Here is a 26,604-nt window from a genome sequence, read left to right as displayed (position 1 = left end):
ATTACTCGATGAATCGATGATGGTCGGGATCAAACAATTGTGGCAGATAATTTGAATTTTTTTTTATAATGAATAAAGAATGACTGAAAATGTCTCCCTGACGAAAACCACCGACAATTATTTAATAAATGAAAGTTGATTATCTGTCAATATTTCAGCACATGATTCACATTTCTTTAGAAGTAGCAATTTATAAATAGAACCACTGTGAAATGTAATTCTGAAAACGATTTAAATGAATGACACAATGGACCCCTCTCGAAAATAGTATATATACGTCTCTGGGAAATGTGTCAGTCTGCACGTTAACCGAACTACTCGGTAGTGAAGCGGACGTAAAACCTATCAATCAATCAATCATGTGTCAGTAGGAGAGAGATGGAGAGAGACAGCAAGAGATCAGAGAGGGGAGAGAGGGGGGATAATGAGACGGAAGGGAATGTATATACGATTCTTAATTTTGAGTACAGCGCTATAAATATATTTATAATCGTGTATTCCTGACAATAGGGTATCTTTTATAATATCAATGACGTATATACATATGTATACTGCTCGGGTGGGGTGGGTGAATTTCTAGGATGGTGAAACGTGTTTTGTTCTAGTTTATCACCTCGTACCTTGTTATGCTAATTATGCAAATTAATAACCTTTAGTATCCTTATGTAATGCATTCTGAATGGGCCTTGGCGGTTCGGGGGTGTGTCGACCAGATAAGGAGGCGTGTACTTTGGGGAACCAATCGGTAGCCATAGGTCGACACCACACAGTAATCAACTCTAAATATACATATATAAACATTAGCTAGCGCAAGCTTATACAAGTGATTTGTGTTGCAGTCTGGTAGCAAGGTAAGTCGAATGCTTATCTGACAATTAGCCTGCTGATAGCAATTTAAATAGCACAACACACACCAAAACAATACTATACAGAAATAACACCATCAAAAGTTATGTAATGAACATTTTCTGTAGGACACATGGCACATATGTACCAGGTTGTGTAAACACACACACAGCGCGTCTCCGGTAATATACTGTTACACAAGAGGAGAACACGTAAAATGTAATTAAAATGTCTTTTCTGTGTTTATATCATATATCATCGGTAATACAAATATGGCGGGTCATGATCACTGACCAATACAGGTCACGTGAATTGACCGGTGCTGACGACAGCTTGGGTAAGTTGTAATGTACATACTAAATATCGGACAAGGACATTATCTTTGTGTGTTTATACGGACAGGCTCGGTCAGCTGGTTGTTATATGTATGACCGTTGTGCTGGCTATAGATAATCTTTATTCAGCAATAGACACAAGGTCACACCTATTTGTGTATTGGGTCAAGGCAGTATACCTATATCTGACCACCGGTCTCGGACGAGGTCGTCATGTTGTTTGCTTAGCTTGCCATTACTGTGTTTGACTTGTCGGTGTTGCTGCTGGGACCAGTGGTCAGACTGCAGGTCACTAACATCGTTAGGAGAGGAAATATAAATAAAGGTAGAGTTAATGTAAGTTTACCAAAAATCAAACAAAAAAACCCTCACTTATAAACAGCTTTAAAAGTGTATGGATTATGTAAATTCTATTATCGAATACCAAATCCATAATAATTTGAGTAAATGAAAATATATCTATATATATCTATATGCCAACATGTCTAAGTCGGGTGTTAGGGCTAGAGGAAACTCGGGCAGTAACCAAATATTTAATTTCACTATTTAGTCAAAAGTGGACATTTAATTTTTTAGCTGACCTGACGATTGTGTATAATCCTTTCTGCCTTCTTCAATTTTTCTGTTAAACACTACTAGTCCAGAACTGCTGAAATCATTTCAACTAAATCTAGTCTGGAGCATTGCATGCCTAGGTGCTTAATGTTGGACAGAAGGTAAATTGTGCCCACCTCCTTCCTTCTCTAAGGAAAATGGAATTCATGCAAAAGAAATGTGTAGTACATTGTATATCCTTTGGCCAGTTGGCTTACATGATGTATAAAATGAAGGTGTGATCCAGTTCCAACTTGGAACAGAAGAGTGGGATTCTATCAGTAAGGAAAATGCCTATGAATAAAGGGATGTTAACCTCATTTAGTGTGGAAAGTCTAAAACTCTCAAGCATTGTGCATTGTATTAACAACAGTTGTCCGTCCGTCATTTAACAATTCTTGTTATCGCTTCTCAGAAAGACCAGGAGTGTTCTTTCTCAAATTTGATATGTAAGTTCCTCTTGGACCCTTATTGTGCATGTTTACTCTTGAGACTGATCAGATGATTAAATGGCGGACAGGTGGCCATCTTGGATTTTGACAGTGAAGGTTTGTTATCACTATTTCTCAGAAAGTCCAGGAGGGATCTTTCTCAAATTAGATATGTAAGTTTACTATCGGTTTGTTTCAGCTATTTCTCAGCAAGTGTATTCGAGAAACTTTTTCAAATTTGATATGTTGGTTCCTGTGCATGTATAACTTTTAGACTGATAGAATAAACAAAATGGCCATCAGGTGGCCATCTTGGATTTTGACAGTTAAGATTTGTTATTGCTATTTCACAGAAAGTTTGTATACATGTACTGGATGGATTTTTTCCAAATTTGATATGTAAGTTCCCCTTTGGTCTGTAGCTGTACATACTGATTGACAGCACTTCTAAATTTGTAATAATTACAAAATGTAAGCATTTTACATTTAGTTATGCAATTATTTTTACAATAACATTTGGCAAATGACATACATTACAAGGTTTAAGTTAACTAACACGATTCCTGTTTAGGATTCCCAGCATGAGACTGCATGGGTAATAGTACCTGTAAGGTAAATGAAGACCAGTTACAAGATCTTTCTGGGATCTCTTTATCATTACATGTGGTATGAAGTCTGATTTTTGTCGAGAGGACTAAATGTTTGACTGACCACTGTATGTATATCTTAGGAATATTATCTCTATCAGTATTGCAGTATTGTTGATTGATTAAGGTAAGTACAAGACTATAAATGACCCCTGAACCCTGAACACTTGGATTATGTGCTGCCTGCTGTGCGTCACAAGAACGTTTATTCTATTTGTATGCAGGTAGTTTTTGTGCGGCGTCTTTGTAACATGTTTGATTTCCAGGTAGTTTTTGTGCTGCGTCTTTGTAACATGTTTGATTTCCAGGTAGTTTTTGTGCGGCGTCTTTGTAACATGTTTGATTTCCAGGTAGTTTTTGTGCTGCGTCTTTGTAACATGTTTGATTTCTAGGTAGTTTTTGTGCGGCATCTTTGTAACATGTTTGATTTTCATTACATGTAGTTTTCGTGCTGCGTCAGTGTGATGTGTTTAATTTCCAGGTAGTATTTGTGCGGTGTCGCAGTCACCTATTTTATTTTCATTACAGGTAGTTTTTGTGCTGCGTCCCTGATCACCTTACCGTAAATTTTCCCCGGCTTCAGTCACGATGCCAAATATCCTGACCGGAAACCTGACCTTCGACTCCCTGCGTCCTCCGGACCTAACATCCTGTACGAAAAAGTAGGTCAACCTCTTTGTTTCTAAAGCACTTACAGAGTTAGCTTTCAATCATTTGTCTGTGGTACATTTTGTTTCCACTCCATAAATTTCCGTAATATCGTTTGATTTGCATGATAGTTGGTCAAAAATTGTGTATGCAAAGATTAAGGTCAAGTTTGACCTTCTGTGAAATCTATTTGTAGCTGATTTGCATACCACATTTAATTTAGATCGGTTGATTTACTTGAACAAATTTCTGAATTATAAACTTCCCAACTATTTTCTACTCATGTAGTTACCAAGTATTCTCCATTCTCAGTTTCAATATATATTTCCCAGAGTCCAACTTTAAAGTAATTACCTAATATACATTTGTATGTATGTATATATCTTAAAATGCGACACACTATAGTTGGGTATATATATTGATTTATGGCAAACAGCTGCATCAATTTTTGTCATTTATCTATACATGTAAAAACACAAGTTGTGTGTATGTAAATGAGTTACAGCCATCATTAGACTAGTTTATTTTGGCATACCGCATTCGTGGTAATTACCGCCCCTTCTCCTATAAGTGCCCCTACCCCCTTTCCAGAGGAATTGAAAATTACATAGACCCCTGAGANNNNCCCCCCCCCCAAAGACCTGACTTGACCCAGTCAAAAATTTATAGTGTTTAAAATTAAAGTACACTTCAAAGCAGAGATTTATGTAAGGTAAACATGGCTGAACTTCCTGTGAAGCAGATGAAACCTTTGGCTTCCAAGTCTCTAACCACACCGGAATGTTTATAATGACCCTTTGTGACAACAATGGTTAAGTTGCACAACTTTTCTATCACAACTCACAATTGTATTACTCTGATAAGCAAGTTCGACCCCTTCTAAAGCCAATTTTTAAGTGCCCTGAGTGCTAATTATGGCGAATGTGGCACATTTATAAAGCAACATTAGTATAATAATAATAAAAATATACAACATAGTACCCTATCAAGCTAACATAAGCCACTCTAAAGTGCTTTACAATACATAGATATACAATTAATTCAATATACATTAATCAATACAATTTAGAGGAATTTGCATTAGCTGCCTTATCAGTCGCTAGCTACTTTGAGTCCTATGCCACCTGGCAATATCTCCCTATATGTGTATGTCTGCGTGTGTGCTGGAGATGTATTGTGTTCTGTTTGTCCTAGGACCGTGCTTCCAACGGTATCATTTATAGTGCCACATCACTTGAATGCTACAGCACAGATACTGCAACACCCATCCCAGATCATTTTATACTCCACCTGGGTTGTTGAAGTGGTGTGGACAGGAGAAAAACACTTTCTCTAAATGTCCATGCGTACGGTGACTTCGGTTATCGAACTCCGGCCGCTTGCATGGACGGCTGGAGTGTTTTAACCACTCAACCAATCCGCTCTTATACGTTTATAAGCCCATCTAAGATGGGACATATGTTTTCATCTGAGTGGGCATCAAGTGTTTGCTGAATATCTTTAGTAGTTATGGATGGATAAAATTCAAACTTTATAACAAGATCAATTACTGTATAACACGAAATGTTTGTGGGTACTTTCCTTCGTGGTTTGAAGCCTTTAAGATAGTTTTGTGGCACACGTTTTTGTGGATATCCTATATTAACAAACAGTGGACACGTATATCATTCAAATTTGTTGTATTTATTTTCGTGGTTCAATAGCGACCACAAAACCCACGAATGCTTATACACAACGAACATTTCATGTTATAGAGTACCATGAAAGCATGGAAAAGTTTGATAACCAGGGTTATTGAACAGTGATTTTTAGTGTTATGGATTTGAATGGTCACACAGTGTCTTTTTAATATCTTAAATTTTAAATAATTAATAGAAAACTTTGTGAGAAATTTTCTTGCATCAAAACTTAGATATGTTTGATGACCACTATTTTCCAGCCATATTTGGACATCTAATTTTCAATCGGTCAGTAGAAAGTGGGCAATGGGATTGCAGTAGTGGTCTGTATCTATGTACACAGCAATGCAAGTTAGTAGTGATATGTCTATGAAGATAAGGATCATTTTATGGCCGACATGTCATAAATGTTTTCTTTTTTTCTTTAACTTATTATACATGTGAATTGCTAATTAAGTAGACAGTGACAGGATTTAAGGGATACTGATATCATTCACACATTTTTTAAGTAACTATTTTTAGAGGATATTTTTTTTACAAAATGTCTTCAGTAGACACGTTTGTTTTTGTTCAGGAAACTAGAAATTAGCATGATACTGAAAGCACTATTTTAGAAAGAAACTGTGACAAAGATTGAAATTTGAACCCTTTTGGGTTCCTTTTGTCCCTAAACCTGAATATATAATTTACAGACAACTGCGGGATTACTTTGAAAACAGCTACGACTTGAACGAGTCTCTCTTCTCATCATTGCGAGGTAAATCTCCGTGAAGGCTGGTATTGCTTTGCATGTCTACTGTGGCGGAGATAAGCCAAATTTTCCTTCCAACAATTAAAATTCTTAAATTTTGGTCAACTAAAAATTCTTACATTTTGGTCAACTAAAAAATTCAATATTTACATATTTGAATGAAATAATTGTTTGTTTGTTTCGATTATAAAACTTGATTTAAAAAGGATCACTCGCTTATTATCTAAATACAGAAATTAAAAACTTACAAATGTGTGACATTCCTGGTTAATTAGGTATTAATGAGCTGGGTGATGTATTTGTGTTGTAGACGAGTCTGTGTTCTACACATGTCCAGACAGGCTGAGACTCCCCCTGATATTCTACTTTGCCCACACAGCATCTGTGTACATTAACAAGCTTATGCTGGCTGGACTCATCCAGGTACGAACACCTCCTTACTGACAGTTCTCATTATTGGTCAGGATTACTGGCGGTATGAACACCTCCTTACTGACAGTTCTCATTATTGGTCAGGATTACTGACGGGATGAACACCTCCTTACTGACAATTCTCATTATTGGTAAGGATTGCTGACGGTACGAACACCTCCTTACTGACAATTCTCATTATTGGTCAGGATTACTGACGGTTTGAACACCTCCTTACTGACAGTTCTCATTATGGGTCAGGATTACTGACGGTATGAACACCTCCTTACTGACAATTCTCATTATTGGTCAGGATTACTGACGGTACGAACCCTCTATATTGACAATTTTCCCTATTGGTCAGATTACTCAGGGTAGGAACCCTTCTATACTGACAATTCTCTGTATTGTTCGGATTACTCAAGATACGAACCCCTCTATACTGACAATTCGCCATATGGTCAGATTACTCAAGGTAGGAAGCCTTCTACACTTTCGTGTGTGAAAATGTTCACTTTGTGACCTTTTTTGCTGATCATTGCGTGAAAACTTAGAGTTCGCAATTTTCAAATATCTATAACTTCCATGTTGTTTGGTTACAGGAGCGGGTAGACCTGGAGTTTGAGACCATGTTTGAGACGGGTGTTGATGAAATGTCCTGGGATGATACGGTATGTATATAACAGTATTGACTTGGTCATCTTCGATTGAATGCATGGCTGCAGAACGAAAAAAAAATCTGAAAAATGTTTCCTCTTTGAAACAGTGATAAGGGCTGACTTACCATTTCAGGAGAACTATCGTATGGGAGGGAGCTACCAGTGGCCTTCTCTGGACAAAGTCGTGGAGTACAGGCGGGCAGTGAGAAGTGTCATCCTTAAGATGATCCAGGACACACCACTAGAACTACCTATCACCAAGGACAACCCTTGGGTACGTAGCTTTAGATGATCTAATGATCACCAAGGACCACCCATGGGTACGTAGCTTTAGATGATCTTATGATCACCAAGGACAACCCTTGGGTACGTAGCTTAGATGATCAGATTATCACCAAGGACAACCCTTGGGTACATAGCTTTATATGATCTAATGATCAACAAGGACAACCCATGGGTACGCAGCTTTAGATGATCAGATTATCACCAAGGACAACCCTTGGGTACATAGCTTTAGATGATCTTATGATCACCAAGGACACCCCATGGGTACGTAGCTTTAGATGATCTTATAATCACCAAGGACAAGCCATGGGCATGTAGCTTTAGATGATCTAATGATCACCAAGGACCACCCATGGGTACGTAGCTTTAGATGATCTTATGATCAGCAAGGACAACCCTTGGTTACGTAGCTTTAGATGATCTTATGATCACCAAGGACAACCCATGGGTACGGAGCTTTAGATGATCTTATGATCACCAAGGACAACCCTTGGGTACGTAGCTTTGATGATCTTATGATCACCAAGGACAACCCATGGGTATGTAGCTTTAGAAAATCTTATAATCACCAAGGACAACCCATGGGTATGTAGCTTTAGAAAATCTTATAATCACCAAGGACAACCCATGGGTACGTAGCTTTATATGATCTTATGATCACCAAGGACAACCCATGGGTACGTAGCTTTAGATAATCTTATAATCACCAAGGACAACCCTTGGGTACGTAGCTTAGATGATCAGATTATCACCAAGGACAACCGTTGGGTACATAGCTTTAGATGATCTTATGATCACCAAGGACAACCCATGGGTATGTAGCTTTAGAAAATCTTATAATCACCAAGGACAACCCATGGGTACATAGCTTTAGATGATCTTATAATCACCAAGGACAACCCATGGGTACGTAGCTTTAGATGATCTTATGATCACCAAGGACAACCCTTGGGTACGTAGCTTTATATGATCTAATGATCACCAAGGACAACCCATGGGTATGTAGCTTTAGATAATCTTATAATCACCAAGGACAACCCATGGGTACGTAGCTTTAGATGATCTTATGATCACCAAGGACAACCCATAGATACATAGCGTTAGATATTCTAATTATCACCAAGGATAACCCATGGATGCGTAGCTTTAGATGATCTTATGATCACCAAGGACAACCCTTGGGTACGTAGCTTTAGATGATCAGATTATCACCAAGGACAACCCTCGGGTACGTAGCTTAGATGATCAGATTATCACCAAGGACAACCCTTGGGTACGTAGCTTTAGATGATCAGATTATCACCAAGGACAACCCTTGGGTACATAGCTTTAGATGATCTTATGATCACCAAGGACCACCCATGGGTACGTAGTATAAGATGATTGGATTATCAACAAAGATAGCCCATGGCTGTTTGGGCTGTGAGTCTTTAAACTGATCACGGTATGGACATTTTCATGTGGGCAATCACTGTATATCTACAATTGCTAATATACGAGCATTTCCACACTATAATTTTTTTTAAACTTTTTCAGTTGTATTTATGTAGTACTAGTGTCAATATAAAATTGAAAGCAGTGATCAGACATTTGGTACAGTATGTGTGTGTACAATGGTGAAGCATCACAATGCTCTTTAACAAAGTAATAAGATACACGTACATATCAATAATCAGTAAGTTAATTCCCTATCCTCCCATGACAGTGGGCACTGCTAATGGGCATGGAGCATGAGAGGATCCACATCGAGACGTCCTCCGTCCTCATTCGCCAGCTTCCTACCGACATGGTAACCAAGCCAAATGGCTGGGTTTATGGTCCCCTGAAGCATGGTAAGCCATAGGTTTGTTGTGTTTGGTGTATGACAGCCAGATGACATTTTATCTCTACCAGGTATATCATTAAAGCTTTGCACTGTAAATAAGTCCAGAGAATGCCTCATTATGAAAACTCTCTGATTATGAATTTCTATACATTTATGAGAATTGTTATCTTTAGGAAGCCCTAGACACTGTAAAGTTGGATTGAATCACCTGGTAATATGTACGTAACTGGTTCCTGAATTCGTTCATCAATCTATACTGAATCAAGCACAAAGTTTTACGTAAAAACCTTGCTTCTTCTATAATAATGATTGTTGTTAGGTAGGAGAGTGAAGACAAATCCTTTGATTACTGTGGATGCAGTGACAGTGACGGTCGGGAAACCAGACGGTTTCCCGTCGTTTGGCTGGGACAATGAGTATGGGGCGACGACATACAGGTGAGTCTAGAAGTTGCCATGGTGATATCAGATTACCCCCCCACCCCCCTCTCAAAAAAACCCAACCTATTGGGCCAATTTGAACCAAAGTTGTTGTGCATCCAGGTATTATTTTTTCATTCAGACATGTTGACTTCATACCTGTGCACCTGGGTATAATTTATTCGTTTTGTTTTCATTAACCGTTTATAATGGGGGTTGAATCGATAGTTTTTTTGCTTACCGTGGGATGTGCGGGTATCATAGTTAGCCTCCAGTTACATTGCTAGCTATAAACACTGGTGTATGATCAGCCAGACCGCCAGTGTTTCTCTATCAACGCATAGGGGCGGGAAATATGTCCAGGGTTGTGTACCTTCCTTCTCTCGTATCTGCCTTTGCTAGATATAGGACTTGGAAAGCTATGTGTGAAATCTCTAACTCACATGATCATTTGACATTGTTGACAAAGACCTAGAGGATTTCTTCATCTGGGTATTGTAGCCATTAATGGCCTATTGGTTTCAGAAAATGAACGATGATTGGGGTCTCGGGTCTGTTTTCAGAGTCTGTTTCATCTGTATATATATGTGTTACCATGTTCACTGGTCACATTTCAGAGTGCCCAAGTTTGAGGTGAGCAAGTACCCTGTAACCAACGGTCAGTTCATGGAGTTTGTTTTGGACGGAGGCTACAACAACAAGACATACTGGACACCAGAGGGATGGGAGTGGCGGTCATTTCGCCAGGTACAACACCCCGTCTTCTGGACATGTGATAAAGGTACTGTCGGAATCGTATGTCATATGAATAGGGTAGGTTTCGTCTGACATTGGTTACCCCCTGACCTACAAAGTTGGTGGTAGATACAAACCGTGTCCATCTGTCCACAGCATGCAGCTGGTTAAGAAGAATTGTTTCACTGTATATTTAAAAGTGCTACATAGATGAACTTTTCATCAATGCTGCTGCTGCTGAGGGTTACTGTGCTGAATGAGCATGTTGTGAACCCTGAATTTGATGTTCATTCAATGGCTGATTCAGCTCCGTAAAACTTACAACTGTGTTGTCTGTGTAACCAGACGTCTCCTCAGTATACTAGTCTGCAGAACAGAGGGTATCTGTCATTTTACCTGTGTCAGAAGTCATTTGACACTGGTAAGGTGTAATTTGACGTTGGTAAGGTGACATTTGACCTTGGTTAGGTGTCATTTGACCTCGGTAAGGTGTCATTTGTTATGGGTAAGGTGTCATTTGACCTGGGTAAGGTGTCAATTGACCCAGGTTACATGTCATTTGACCTTGGTTAGGTGTCATTTGACTTTGGTAAGGTGTCATTTGACCTTAGTAATGTGGTATAATCATCATGTAACAATAATCTATTTTTTCTTGTGAAAAATCTGTTATCTTTAAACAATTCTTATGAAGACAGTATATTTCTTTGAGAACCCCAATGTTGAGAGGTGATGATTTCCAGGGGTGTTTTGTGATTCAGACATATATATATTACTGATTCTGTCGTGTTTGTTTCCAGGCTGTAAGTCCAATTGTGGATCGGCTCTGTCGTCTCACTCGCATTGCTCACCAAAAATATCCAACGAATCCAACGGCAACAGCAACAGCAACGGCTACACCAATGGCGATGTGATGCCCTACAGGTGAGACAGCCAGTTGTATATAGTCGTGTGAGGTCAGTCTTCTAGCGTCCGTCTACAGCTCGCTAACAACTCAAACTCGCAAACATAGAAGAAGCTCTATGTTCAGTGTTTGTCTGAGATTAAGTTGAGGTTATGGTTTATACAAAAAACTACAGTGCAGTGGGACAGGGGTCTTAAAAAAAGACTTCATTACAAAAAACTGTCATTTCTGTTGGTCCTCCCGATTAATGGAAGCTCATCATGGGGGCTTAGGTAATAATGTAAGTGGTGAATTACTGTTTTAGGTACCTTGTAATCTTACTTAGTTGTTAAATAATATACAGTATGGTTGGTTATTGACATTGAATGGTTGGTTGCATATATTATGCCATTCATCAGGTTGTAAACCGAATAAGGTTGGTTAGTAACAAGTTTTGTTGGTAACAAGTAACATAGTGTGATTGGTTAGTAACAAGGTTGGTAAGTAAACATCATCTGATTGGTTAGTAACAAGGTTGGTAAGTAAACATCGTCTGATTGGTTGGTAGTAGTGTTAGGTTGTAGACTAACAGAATAAGGTTGGCAAGTAACAAGGTAGGTTAGTAATAACGTTGGTAAGTAACACTTTCAGCTTGGCTAGTAACACTAAAGTTGGTTATCGACATTTTAATTGGTTAGTTACGCTGTAAGGTTGTAGACTAACAGTGTCAGATTGATTAATGACAAGGTTGGCTAGTAACAGGGATGGTAAGTTAAATAGTCAGATTGGTTAGTAACAAGGTTGATTAGTAACATAGTGTGATTGGTAAGTAACAAGGTTTATTAGTAACATAGTGTGATTGGTTAGTAACAAGGTTTATTAGTAATGAGGTTGGTTAGTTAGTAACAGTGTTATGGGTTAGTAACAAGCTTGATTATAGTAACATGGTGTTATTGGTTAGTAACAAGCTTGATTAGTAACATTGTTATTACATTGGTTACAGATATCGGGCCATGTTTGACGAGATCAACATGCCTCTGGACTGGCCTGTGGATGTGAACTATCACGAAGCTCGCGCTTACTGTGCCTGGAAGGGGCAAGACTTCCGTGTCCCCACAGAGGCCGAATACATCGCTATGAGGGGATCAGAGGTTAGTAGTGATAGGTTGTCACAAAGACGGGAGCTACACACTACACACCAGTGTAGACATGCAGTGTTCCCTTATTAACAGAGGCGGTCTCTTTAAAGAGTATTGATATAAAAGCTTTGTGGGCATTAGAAATTTGGTGTTCTAATTAGGGGTTGTCTTTTCACCAAATCCACATAACCTGGTGTTGGAGTTTTTCTCCTGCTCATATTGATGTAGGACCATCAAGGTATGTTTATGTTTGGGAGACAAAGCTAAGTGTTTTGCCTACCAAAATTAGGTCGCTGTGCACGTGCATGACCTAGATTTTGGTTAACAATCAAAAATAAAACCATTTTTGAGACTTTTTCCGTTATTGTAATTGTGAGGTCAAGAGAGGTCACTGCAATATGCTTATGTTATAGAGATATGACCTTAGAATTGGTTTAACAAAAATAGAGTTCGGAGATCAAAATCAAGACCACAGTGCCCCAATTACTATAAATGGCACATTTTTTTCTAATGATCCATATTGATGTAAGGTTGTATGATTCTATTTAAAATCTCGGTGCCAACCTGCCTTTGCAGCAAAGCGCGGATTTCCACATAGTTATTCATTCAAGTTCTGTCTATACCTGCAGTGACATGATGGCACTAAAACTGTATCGTGTAAATAAGGTGAGAAAACTATTTGAATGTTTGTCTCCATAACTGTATCATTATGTTGTTACGTTTCCAGCTGCAGACCAGCTGTGATGTGATGTCTGATGTCATCTTCCAAAAGAATTCGGGGGCCAACAACAACTTGTTGTACGGGTCGTCCACGGTATGTACCTTGACGTCATCCTGTTAAATAGGATCAAAGGTCAAATATATATGAACCCATGACTGCCATTTATGATCGACTAACATAAATATAACAACAAAAATTTTACTTAATGTTTTTTGTAGCCTATAACTATAACACCTATTGAAGACTCGGAAGAACAATAATTTTATATATTTACTTTCACAGCCAGTAAACATGAATGCAGAGTCTGACCTTGGTTTCCATGACCTTTATGGAAACGTCTCGGAGTGGACAGAAGACCATTTCAACGGGTTGAATGGGTTCGAGTCTCACTACCTGTATGACGATTATTCCACTCCATGTTTTGACGGCCGACACAATATCATGCTGGTTCGTAACCTACAGTACACCTGTCATCTAGGTCTTACAGGCAGTTACTATATCTGTATCATCTCCTTTTTTGTCTTAGCCTGTAAAGGTCAAAATGTCATCTAATCAATCTGGAAAATCATATTATTAATTCATGAATTTCGTGTTCATGGAATACATGTAACAATAAAAAGAAGTTTCTTTGTGCGCAGAGTTTGATATATCAATTTCGTTTCCCCGCATTCTCTTTAATATCGCTTTATTCACTGTATGTATGCAGTACGTAGAGTCCTAATTTAGTGTTTACTCGTTATTTTGTAGAATGGATCATGGATTTCAACTGGTGCCTACGGCTCCAAATTTACGCGGTTAGGATTCCGTCGACATTTTATCCAGCATTGTGGCTTTCGCATAGCTCGACCTCTTACTGGAACTAAACAGAAAATTGACATTCCAGTGGCCCACTTGGACATGGAAGTGTTTGTGCTGGGAGTCGGAGAACAAGGTGAGGTCACAAGTTTGTGTTTGGGGTCATATGGATCAAATTCATGGGTTTTATATATATTTTACAACACAGTACATGTTAAACTTTTGATATGGTCCAAACTCCCGACAATATCCAGACTCAAACACAGGTAATCAGGTTCCCACACAGGTTATATAATTATCTGGCTCTGACACAGGTTAATGGGCTACGACACAGGTTATCAGGTGCAGACAAAGGTTAATGGGCTCTGACACAGATTAATGGGCTCCGACACAGGTTATCAGGTGCAGACAAAGGTTAATAGGCTCTGACACAGATTAATGGGCTTCGACACGGTTATCAGGTGCAGACACAGGTCATCAGGCTCTGACACAGGTAAATGGGCTCCGACACAGGTTATCAGGTGCAGACACTGGTTCATCTGGCTCTGACACAGGGCTCCAACCCTGATCTCCAGATAACCTGTGTCGGAGCCTTAAAACTGATCTCCCATCATGTAGCTGTGAAATTGATGACCGACAAGTGAATTTCTGTGACATAGTGCAGTGGTGTTATTGGGGTCCATAAATGGATTTATGTATAACCGTTCTAGAAAGATCATAGAATATGGAATTACCCAAGTTTGGTGGTATAACAGGTGCATTCAATTTTGGGGAAATCTGTTCTGAATAGATTGATTGTGATATGGGAATTTCGGCCGTAAAATGAATGCTGATGATACAATTTGAGGTTCAATTTTCTGTAGTGGAAGACTCAAATATTGTGTTCATTGTTTGCAGACATTCCAGAGACCATTGACCCTACCAAGTACTTGCTGACCCGCAAAAACACCGCAAATCAACAGTATCATTATGATAGAAAGGAGGCGTTGGCTGGGATTCTCGAACAGGAGTTTGGTTACAGAGATGCATTGCCCTGTGTGGTGGCTGACCTGTGTAGCAGCTACACAAGAACCTACAAGTGTGGCACCAAGTCAGCAGCCTGGTTTGGATCTGGCAGTGGCCGTGGACCTCTCCTCCTGGCCTCCAAGTTCAACAGTGTAAGTACAGGGTGTACTTAATGACGTGAAGGTTATGTTGACTAATGTATATATAAGTACGGTGTGAAATAAAGGTTTATGGGTGTAAGTACTTTAGACTCAGTTCACCAGTGTAAGCACTTAATACTCAGTTCACTAGTGTAAGTACTTGGGACTCAGTTCACCAGTGTAAGTACTTGGGACTCAGTTCACCAGTGTAAGTACTTGGGACTCAGTTCACCAGTGTAAGTACTTGGGACTCAGTTCACCAGTGTAAGTACTTGGGACTCAGTTCACCAGTGTAAGTACTTGGGACTCAGTTCACCAGTGTAAGTACTTGGGACTCAGTTCACCAGTGTAAGTACTTGGGACTCAGTTCACCAGTGTAAGTACTTGGGACTCAGTTCACCAGTGTAAGTACTTGGGACTCAGTTCACCAGTGTAAGTACTTGGGACTCAGTTCACCAGTGTAAGTACTTGGGACTCAGTTCACCAGTGTAAGTACTTGGGACTCAGTTCACCAGTGTAAGTACTTGGGACTCAGTTCACCAGTGTAAGTACTTGGGACTCAGTTCACCAGTGTAAGTACTTGGGACTCAGTTCACCAGTGTAAGTACTTGGGACTCAGTTCACCAGTGTAAGTACTTGGGACTCAGTTCACCAGTGTAAGTACTTGGGACTCAGTTCACCAGTGTAAGTACTTGGGACTCAGTTCACCAGTGTAAGTACTTGGGACTCAGTTCACCAGTGTAAGTACTTGGGACTCAGTTCACCAGTGTAAGTACTTGGGACTCAGTTCACCAGTGTAAGTACTTGGGACTCAGTTCACCAGTGTAAGTACTTGGGACTCAGTTCACCAGTGTAAGTACTTGGGACTCAGTTCACCAGTGTAAGTACTTGGGACTCAGTTCACCAGTGTAAGTACTTGGGACTCAGTTCACCAGTGTAAGTACTTGGGACTCAGTTCACCAGTGTAAGTACTTGGGACTCAGTTCACCAGTGTAAGTACTTGGGACTCAGTTCACCAGTGTAAGTACTTGGGACTCAGTTCACCAGTGTAAGTACTTGGGACTCAGTTCACCAGTGTAAGTACTTGGGACTCAGTTCACCAGTGTAAGTACTTGGGACTCAGTTCACCAGTGTAAGTACTTGGGACTCAGTTCACCAGTGTAAGTACTTGGGACTCAGTTCACCAGTGTAAGTACTTGGGACTCAGTTCACCAGTGTAAGTACTTGGGACTCAGTTCACCAGTGTAAGTACTTGGGACTCAGTTCACCAGTGTAAGTACTTGGGACTCAGTTCACCAGTGTAAGTACTTGGGACTCAGTTCACCAGTGTAAGTACTTGGGACTCAGTTCACCAGTGTAAGTACTTGGGACTCAGTTCACCAGTGTAAGTACTTGGGACTCAGTTCACCAGTGTAAGTACTTGGGACTCAGTTCACCAGTGTAAGTACTTGGGACTCAGTTCACCAGTGTAAGTACTTGGGACTCAGTTCACCAGTGTAAGTACTTGGGACTCAGTTCACCAGTGTAAGTACTTAGGACTCAGTTCACCAGTGTAAGTATTTGGGACTCAGTTCACCAGTGTAAGTATTTGGGACTCCGTTCACTGGTGTTTTTATATTAAGTACTGTAGACTGAGTTCACCAGTGTAAGTACATGGGACTCAGTTCACTAGTGTAAGTACATGGGACTCAGTTCACCAGTGTAAGTACATGGGACTCAGTTCACCAGTGTAAGTACATGGGACTCAGTTCACCAGTGTAAGTACATGGGACTCAGTTCACCAGTGTAAGTACATGGGACTCAGTTCACCAGTGTAAGTACATGGGACTCAGTTCACCAGTGTAAGTACATGGGACTCAGTTCACCAGTGTAAGTACATGGGACTCAGTTCACCAGTGTAAGTACATGGGACTCAGTTCACCAGTGTAAGTACATGGGACTCAGTTCACCAGTGTAAGTACATGGGACTCAGTTCACCAGTGTAAGTACATGGGACTCAGTTCACCAGTGTAAGTACATGGGACTCAGTTCACCAGTGTAAGTACATGGGACTCAGTTCACCAGTGTAAGTACATGGGACTCAGTTCACCAGTGTAAGTACATGGGACTCAGTTCACCAGTGTAAGTACATGGGACTCAGTTCACCAGTGTAAGTATTTGGGACTCAGTTCACCAGTGTAAGTACATGGGACTCAGTTCACCAGTGTAAGTACATGGGACTCAGTTCACCAGTGTAAGTACATGGGACTCAGTTCACCAGTGTAAGTACATGGGACTCAGTTCACCAGTGTAAGTACATGGGACTCAGTTCACCAGTGTAAGTACATGGGACTCAGTTCACCAGTGTAAGTACATGGGACTCAGTTCACCAGTGTAAGTACATGGGACTCAGTTCACCAGTGTAAGTACTTGGGACTCAGTTCACCAGTGTAAGTACTTTGGACTCTGTTCACCGGTTTGAGTACTTGAGAGCTATATTGAGGCTTTGTTGACCAGTATTAAGTAAATGATGGTGTGAAGGTTGTTGTTCCAGTAGGCATTAGGTAGAGGTGTGTAGAAAGCTCCGTAAGTGACACAGTTCTTGTGTGGATGTTAATAGTAGTGATCTCACATTTACAGATACTGGCTGTGGACTACAGTGGCAGGTTCATTGACACAGCTCTCCGTCTACAGCGCGGAGAAGAAATGGCTTTCACAGGACCAGATGGTCAGGTTACCTCGGCCGTAATCAATGCTCCATCCCAAAATGTCACTTTCAAACAGGTAAGCAGGCAAATGCTACTTTCGAGTTAACATCAGACAGTCAGACCTTGGCCGTTTTTTGTTTAACGGTTGAACCGGTCGGACCACAGTTGTTCGTTTATTAAATAAGGTTGGACCTAGTAATCTTATGCTGCCTTTAAGAGGAGCCTTGCAAGGCCTGCATACACATTTGCAGGTCCGCCAGAATTTATACCCAAAATTATTACATTCAGAAACAGACAAACGGGGTGTTCTGCATAAACGAACAGGCCCCTTGTTTTGCCAGTATACCAAGGGGAGACTACTGCGCAGAGTTAAAGTCATGAAAAGCACAATTGCGAAAGTGTGTTTTTCTGCTAAGGGGTGATACTTGGAAGGAATGTGATAGAAAGGTCAAACTATATTTTACATCATATATGAGATTTCTGACACTCGTGACAGAATTTAATGAATGGCCCCCGTAGTGTCAACAGTAGTGTAGTGGATAGAACAGTCAGACCTTGGGAGGTTTAACTCTCAGATTATTTAGACATTCAGTATATAGTTTAAATTCTTGAGGATTAGCCTTTGCTGGTAGCACTTATGAATATTACACTGAATGCCATGAGCTTAAAATTACTTAAAATAAACATTAAGTTGGACTCTATATAAAACTTACAGATGCATGAGGTTTAAGTGTTGAAGTACGAGGTGAACTTTTAGTTTTAAAGTCTTTAATAACAAATAAAATTGAACTGTATATTTTCTTTCCATTTTGTGATCATTTATGCTTGTATTCCACGCTGCAGTTTACCTGGGTCCCAAATGAGACTGGCAAGCACAACCTGATTGTGATGACTTTTCTGGGCCGAACTCTCACACCCAAAGGTAGGCAAATCTCACACCCAAAGGTAGACATCTCTTCCACCGAAAGGTAGACCACTTTAACACCAAAAGGTAGACCACTCTAACACCAAAAGGTAGACCACTCTAACACCAAAAGGTAGACAACTCTCGCACCCAAAGGTATACAACTCTCACACCCAAAGGTAGACAACTCTAACACCCAAAGGTAGACAACTCTCGCACCCAAAGGTAGACAACTCTCACACCCATAGGTAGACAACTCTAACACCCAAAGGTAGACCACTCTAACACCAAAAGGTAGACCACTCTTAACACCAAAAGGTAGACCACTCTTACACCAAAAGGTAGACCACTCTAACACCAAAATGTAGACCACTCTAACACCAAACGGTAGACAACTCTCGCACCCAAAGGTAGACAACTCTCACACCCAAAGGTAGACAACTCTAACACCCAAAGGTAGACAACTCTCGCACCCAAAGGCAGACAACTCTAACACCCATAGGTAGACAACTGTAACACCCAAAGGTAGACAACTCTAACACCCAAAGGTAGACCACTCTTAACACCAAAAGGTAGACCACTCTAACACCAAAAGGTAGACCACTCTTACACCAAAAGGTAGACAACTCTAACACCCAAAGGTAGACAACTCTGGCACCAAAAGGAAGACAACTCCCACTTAGTTTTGGGCACTTTTGGTAATCCTTCTCAGACCTGACAGTAGACAACTCTCACTCATATTTAGGCAACTCTAGTTAACAACGTAGATAACACCCATGCTCAAATGATACAAAAACTCTCATTCAGATTGAGTTCAGCCCAAATAGAGTGATGATCCTTCCTTATACTTACTGATATATATAAAAACTTGTACACAAAGGTGGTCAGGTAGAGTATTGGATAGCCCACTCACCTTTCACCAAGAGGCCCTAGAGGATTCAGTTCTCCAATCGGAGGTGAAAAGGTATTGGGTCATCTGCATGTTCCTGGTACTCAGGTTTTCCCTCACATCAAGACCTACGTTAACTACCTTTTTACCTGGATCTCCAATACAAGATGGCCACCATTTGTTGTTTCTGATTGGTTAAGACATGTACAGCTATTATTTTCATTTTATTGGTACACTCAATTTATTTATACTCTGTGGTAAATGGTACTTAGTGAATAGACTACATGGTAAATACCCAATCAAAATTGTTTTAGATGATATGACTTCTGATTTGCTGAGGCCATATGGGCAGTGAGTGCCATTCTGTCGGTCTGATTTTGTTTATACTTGGTAGTAAATATTACCTGTCCCATAACATGAAAGGATAATACATGTACCTTATAACCGATATTCTGATATCCAATATGATCGACCTGTATTTCATTGTGTCCTTCCTGACCTGTCAGTGTTCTAGTGTTGATAGAGTGTTGAAAAGCTTGTTTTGTCACAGACATGATATGACTGTATGATTTTATGTTTTTCTAGCTTGGCTGGTAAGAATGTGGGAAATCATTGAAGAAAACGGGATAGTTGTAATCGTGTCTGAGGACGAAACCTGGGGCCGAGATGCACTCGCCCCTCACTTGGACAACAGGTAACCATTCTGTCTTCGTAAATATGTTGATTCTGTTTGATAAAGTATCATTTGATATGAACTATTTCCTTGGAAAGGATTTGTCTTTATTTACCTGTCGTCTGCTCAATTTGTCAACATTTTCTTGTCTACAGTGTAACTTCTTAAGTATCCCCATACCATTGCCAGAAAGTGTAATTAAGAACTGGAAACCATTTTTACGGCACAACTAGAGCTTTGATAGGTCATTTCTTTAAAAAAAACAAAAAAACTTGCGGGACTTAAAAATAAAAATTGGGAAATAAAAAGATAAATTACGCAATATATAATCAACAATAGTGTTCTGTGTTATCAAATAGAGTGGGGCTAGACCGCGATTTGAACCCTGGACTTCAGATTGTTATACCATTGCTCTTATGGACTGAAATACCTGGCTAACGGGAATATCTAAAGATAAGGGGAGGTAACTGTTTAGGAAAAAACAAATGTAGAGGGACAGTGAATACAGGCTTTGGAGTTGAATCAGCAGTACTCCTCTTTGCTCATTGGAGTTCAAACCTGACACATGCTCTAGACTTCTAGGGCAACCGTTGTTCACCGATAGATTTTATATTTGAAATATATATTTTTTTATTCAGACAAATTTTATGTAATAGCTTATATTCTTTGTACCTATAAACAAACTAGCATTGATATTTTCTCAAGTTTATACTTGATGTTTTTATTTCTCTCCTATTTCAGACTGAAATGTGTCTGTATCCAGGAAGTGCCTTATGAGAAATGTGGAGGGAAAACGGTTGCCACGGTAACTGTGTGGTCCCTGAAGGGTTGAGGCTGGACCTTGGCAGAAAGACAGAAACTGTAGCAGATAATTTATCTGTTTGTTATTATCAAAGTGATCATGTTACTGACATTGTTTTGTGAGAAAAATATTCAAATAATTTTGATATCTACAAAAAAAGTAATAGTTTTACTAACAAAACTGTGATTTTTTTCCTGGAGGGAAAGTGTCTTTTTGTGTTGTAGTTTATAGATATTGCAACTTTAACCCTACGTTTCCATGGAGACAAACTTTACTTTTGTGTTGTGATTCACAGATATCACAACTTTAATCCGACGTTTTCGTGGAGATAGCATGCTGTTGTGTTGTATAGTATACAAGAGCTGACAAGTTTATACCCTTTTTTTTGCATGTCTTGATAACAATGGATTATACTTTTGTTGACTTCTGTATGTACATGTGCTATTCAAAACAATATGACGTTGTTGTAATGCCCAGTCATACAAGATTGTGTGGTTGTTTATGCACTCCCAGTTATATGGGAGCATGGATGTGATTTTTTTTTAAAAACTGTGTTCCATATCGTTCATTCACTTATTTGTTTTGACATTTGATAAGAGATTGTTGTTGATGTGACCGAATGGTACTTATCTTCCTCTATTTACTGATGTTGCCCCTTTGTACCGTAGGTTTATTAACATGTGCTACTATGACCAGATTTTGTGTATATTTATTGCATAAAAGTTTCTTTATAACAGTTTTGTTGTCTTGTGTTTTATCTATAAGTGGTTTCCTACTCAGTCATAACAGTGTCTGATGTTTAAACACATGATAAGATTGGGAAGATAATAGATTGATTTTTTTTTTAAACTCTGCTGTCTGCGTACCACATAGTACCTGATAGTCAGCTCTACCTGTGAGGAGTGAGGAGGTAGATATAAATTAAACTCGTCTAATAATTTTACACGACATGCGCACCATATAATGTGTTTGTTGATAACTACGTTCATGGTACAGTACAGTATATGCCGTCAAAATGAAGGTCAATCCTTATTTATTGAAGACTGTAATAAATTCAATATGATATGGACAAGAATGTAAGATTCTATTACCAAATTTATGACATGCGCGTATGACATAGTAAGCTGGGTCAGTTATGTGATAGAGATAGGCACTTACATCATTGCAGTTGAAGTCCTTGTCAAGAACTAGGTGACCCCCATAAAACCATAAAGCTAAGAAAAGTAACCAACTTGAAGTCTATGCTACAATATATTGTGAACACATACACTAGGCAATCCTCGACTGGCTTTAAACTCCTGGCCCCAGTTAACATTGCTCAAAGGTGGGTTAACTTTCACTAATCGTTAGTGAATTTCAAATTGTTGCCAACAAGAAAGAAGGGTATTTAAAAGAAAAATTATCCTCAAATTCCAATCTTATATTCATCTCAACAAATCAAGTGACATTAATCTGATGTTCTTGATTTGTTGTACAATGAATTCATATTATAAGATTTGAACCAACCATTTGAACTTTAACCAACCTTTGAGTAACCGGGGCCAGATTTTGTTTTGATACCTAATGTAAATGCAAACCTTAATAGAAGGATGCATATCAAAAATCTGACATTTTTTTCTTTTCTTAAATCTGCAAAAAAGACTACTTGACATTTGATCACACTTCATTGATACAGGGACAGAAGAGGGCTATTAAACCCAAACTTATTATAGCATATATAACCATTTATATATCAAGATAACAACATCCCTGTCTTGTACAGAATTTGCTACTGCCTTGCCCAAATGAGACGTCCGACAAAAAGCGGTTTGTGGCTGAAGTAGCAAGTTCAAATATCATTCTATGAGAAATCATAACTATGACATATGACCTTTGTACATATTTTTTCTTATGTCTTTGTTAAAAGGTCATATTGTAATAATGACATTTGCCGTTAAAATAGAGATCAATGACCACCTGACCCCCACAAAGCAACCGGTGCTCAACCACGTGTTACCGGATTGCTTCAGGTTATGATAGAGGTTATCTCCCTTTGGTTACCATGTTTGGATTGCTTCAGGTTATGATAGAGGTTATCTCCCTTTGGTTACCATGTTTGGATTGCTTGAGAATATGATAGAGGTTATCTCCTTTACTTACCATGTCCTTATCGCTTGAGGTTATGATAGAGTATTTATACGAACAGAAGTCTGAAGTGTTGGTGATGTAAACAATACTTAAAAAGTCCGTTATACGGACAGAAGTCTGTGATTTTGGTGACGTAAACAATACGTAAGAAGTCCGTTATACGGACAGAAGTTTGTGGTGTTGGTGACGTAAACAATACTGAAGACGTCCGTTATACGGACAGAAGTCTGTGATGTTGGTGACGTAAACAATACTAAAGACGTCCGTTATACGGACAGAAGTATGTGGTGTTTGTGAAGTAAACAATACTTAAGAGGTTCGTTATACGGACAGAAGTCTGTGATGTTGGTGACGTAAACAATACTTGAAAGGTTCGTTATACGGACAGAATTAAGTCTGTGATGTTGGTGTCGTAAACAATACTTAAGAAGTCCGTTATAGGGACAGAAGTCTGTGATGTTGGTGACGTAAACAATATACTTAAGAGGTTCGTTATACAGACAGAAGTCTGTGGTGTTTGTGACGTAATCAATACTTAAGAAGTTCGTTATATCTACGGACAGAAGTCGGTAGTGTTAGTGACGTAAACAATACTAAAGAAGTCCGTTATACGGACAGAAGTCTGTGATGTTGGTGACGTAAACAATAATAAAGAAGTTCGTTATACGGACAGAAGTCTGTGATGTTGGTGACGTAAACAATACTTAAGAGGTTCGTTATACGGACAGAATTAAGTATGTGATGTTGGTTACGTAAACAATACTAAAGAAGTTCGTTATACGGACAGAAGACTGGTGTTTGTGACGTAAACAATACTTAAGAGGTCGTTATACGGACAGAACTCTGTGGTGTTTATGACGTAATAAATGCTTAAGAAGTTCGTTATACGGACAGAAGTCTGTGATGTTGGTGACGTAAACAATACTTAAGAGGTCGTTATACGGACAGAACTCTGTGGTGTTTATGACGTAATAAATACTTAAGAAGTTCGTTATACGGACAGAAGTCTGTGATGTTGGTGACGTAAACAATACTTAAGAGGTTCGTTATACGGACAGAATTAAGTATGTGATGTTGGTTACGTAAACAATACTAAAGAAGTGCGTTATACGGACAGAAGTCTGTGGGGTTTGTGACGTAAACAATACTTAAGAAGTTGGTTATACGGACAAAAGACGGTAGTGTTGGTGACGTAAACAATACTAAAGAAGTTCGTTATACGGACAGAATTAAGTATGTGATGTTGGTTACGTAAACAATACTAAAGAAGTTCGTTATACGGACAGAAGACTATGGTGTTTGTGACGTAATCAATACTTAAGAATTTCGCTATACGGACAGAAGTCAATGATGTTGGTTACGTAAACAATACTAAAGAAGTTCGTTATACGGACAGAAGTCTGTGGTGTTTGTGACGTAAAAAATACTTAAAAAGTCCGTTTTACGGACAAAAGACGGTAGTGTTGGTGACGTAAACAATACTAAAGAAGTTCGTTATACGGACAAAAGACGGTAGTGTTGGTGACGTAAACAATACTATGGAAGTTCGTTATACGGACAAAAGACAGTAGTGTTGGTGACGTAAACAATACTAAAGAAGTTCGTTATACGGACAGAAGTCTGTGGTGTTGGTGACGTTAACCTTTTTTAGAGAAGTCCGTTATACGAACAGATATTTCTGGTGATGTATACTGTGTTAATAATTCCCTAAAATAGAAACTTTGACCATTTTACAATGTTTACCTTGGCACGGTTTACAAATTCCGAGCAGATAATAAAAATATTCAAAACGACATCAAAGAAAATATTTGCTTTCCCCTCCAGTTAGAAGTACTCCTACCTGTCAGTATAGGGTTTTCGGTCGTGGTATTTACAACACGAGCTCTTCACGTGAAGACATTTGTAAACAGTTTATGTCAATTACTGTACATACATACGTAGGATTTTAATTTTATATGTGCCATAAAATTGTACCTGTTACCTGTATGTATAACGTGACCTAGTAAGTGTCATATTCATTTTTACAGGTAACTGTTCGGGGGGGAAAATGTATGTTACGTTTAATGAATAAAGTATTCAGTCATCTGCTTGAGAGATCATAATAATAATAATAATAATAAACTTTATTTATTGAGGATTAAAAATATGTTTAGCAAAGCTAAACTTCCACAGGGTCCTCTGTTAGTAAAAGGGTTAGTTAAAATCATGATATAATAGAAAACAAATGAGCATTCAAATTATTATCACAGTAAGCATGGGCATAAAAGTAGTTGAGCTAATTAAATTACTATAATTTGACTGAATATATATACAGTTAAAGGGTCATTTACACTTTTCATTAAAACTATCACAGGAGCAAAGATACACTATTCTAAGCAGCATACACACTAATATAGCGTAACTAAAAACATCAAAAAGCTATATAAAGAGGTATCTTTGAGAAGAAAAAAAAGGAAAAAGAAAAAGAAAAAAATAGACTCAAACTGTATTCCTAATGCTTCCAATCATGTTTTGTTTAAATTTAGGAAGGGAGGATGAAAATCTTGTTTCTACTGGTAAGCTGTTCCAAATTTGGCTCCTTTCCACCACTAACTGTTTTGAATAAAAAGAAGTACGATGTTTTGGTACTTGTATAAAATTTTGGGAAGCTGATCTTGTACGGGAGTCATTAGAAAAATTGAACTGTGTTGATAGGTGTTCAGGTACAAGTTTATTGACACATTTATACACCATAACACCTCTTTTAAATTTCAAATAATCGCGAATTGGTATCCATCTTAATACAGAAATCATTTCCACAGATGGGGTGTCAAAAGGAGCATCTAAAAGCAATCTTGCAGCTTGTTTCTGTGCTTTTGACAATTTCTGTATTAGGTTAAGAGAACATCCGCTCCACACCGTACAAATATACACGAAATGGGGGAAAATACAGGAATGAAAAAAATAATCTGGCTGAAAGTGGCAAATATTGACGTATACGTCTGAGAAAACCTAAACCACGGTTTACTTTAGAGACAATAGATACAACTTGATCTGACCAAGATAAATTGTTGTCAACTTTGACACCAAGACGTTTTTCAGATTTCACCTGTTCGTAATATTTCAGATCTAATGTCAGGTTTAAAACATCATTGGTTCTACTCAATTTCTGTTTTGTACCAATAACCATACATTTGGTTTTACTTATATTCAGAATCGTTTTATTTTCACAACACCACCCTTGGACTTTGATAAGGTCTGATTGCAACTGATCCTGTACACCCGGAATAGAACAACCTGATCATCAATTATACATGTAGAATGAAAGTAGACACTTGAATGATATTATTTACCCATCCCCAAGAAAAAAATCGAGTAATCTAAAAGTATACGTTACAGAAAGGAACAGGCATTACAATGCACTTTTATTTAATAGCAAACACACCCCACTGACCGTTCACCCCTCGTGTAGTTGATTTGGTTATTGAAATAAAACAAATAAAAGAAATGTATTATATGTATTTAGATATTTAAATTGTTTGTTTTTCTATTGTCATTAAAGGCGACTTAGCACGTAGTTAAAAGGAATTAATTTAAA

The 26,604-nt window shown here is 38.8% G+C and overlaps 1 protein-coding gene across 2 annotated transcripts; it reads left to right on the top strand.

Moving 5' to 3' along the window:
* Positions 1–755: 755 nt before the first annotated feature.
* On the top strand, positions 756–21,637 carry LOC110453125 (ergothioneine biosynthesis protein 1-like). 2 transcript variants are annotated; one of them, XM_021501961.1, is made up of 19 exons: positions 756–851; positions 3,382–3,515; positions 5,873–5,937; positions 6,242–6,354; positions 6,945–7,013; positions 7,135–7,275; positions 8,992–9,118; positions 9,431–9,548; positions 10,148–10,311; positions 11,063–11,186; positions 12,149–12,296; positions 13,012–13,098; positions 13,288–13,452; positions 13,753–13,936; positions 14,698–14,957; positions 17,565–17,708; positions 18,476–18,554; positions 20,011–20,119; positions 20,840–21,637. In XM_021501961.1, exons 2-19 carry the CDS (start codon positions 3,442–3,444, stop codon positions 20,928–20,930), a joined length of 2,262 nt encoding a protein of 753 aa, XP_021357636.1. In that variant the 5' UTR covers positions 756–851; positions 3,382–3,441; the 3' UTR covers positions 20,931–21,637. The 2 variants fall into 2 exon arrangements, with proteins under 2 accessions (XP_021357636.1, XP_021357637.1); XM_021501962.1 differs by lacking the exons at positions 756–851; positions 3,382–3,515; positions 5,873–5,937; ... (1 more) ...; positions 6,945–7,013; positions 7,135–7,275 and adding an exon at positions 8,513–8,605.
* The last annotated feature ends 4,967 nt before the right edge of the window (positions 21,638–26,604 follow it).

The sequence above is a fragment of the Mizuhopecten yessoensis genome, unplaced genomic scaffold (genome assembly GCF_002113885.1).
Source record: "Mizuhopecten yessoensis strain PY_sf001 unplaced genomic scaffold, ASM211388v2 scaffold7111, whole genome shotgun sequence".
NCBI classification, from domain to species: domain Eukaryota; kingdom Metazoa; phylum Mollusca; class Bivalvia; order Pectinida; family Pectinidae; genus Mizuhopecten; species Mizuhopecten yessoensis.
Note: the sequence above shows the minus strand (reverse complement) of the source record. Positions and strands in the feature narration are given on the sequence as shown.

Coding starts and splice junctions, on each gene's coding strand:
- LOC110453125 (XM_021501961.1), top strand. CDS start 3,442: ATGCCAAATATCCTGACCGGAAACCTGACCTTCGACTCCCTGCGTCCT. Junction 7,014..7,134: donor AAATGTCCTGGGATGATACG/GTATGTATATAA, acceptor TTACCATTTCAG/GAGAACTATCGTATGGGAGG. Junction 10,312..11,062: donor CTTCTGGACATGTGATAAAG/GTACTGTCGGAA, acceptor GTTTGTTTCCAG/GCTGTAAGTCCAATTGTGGA.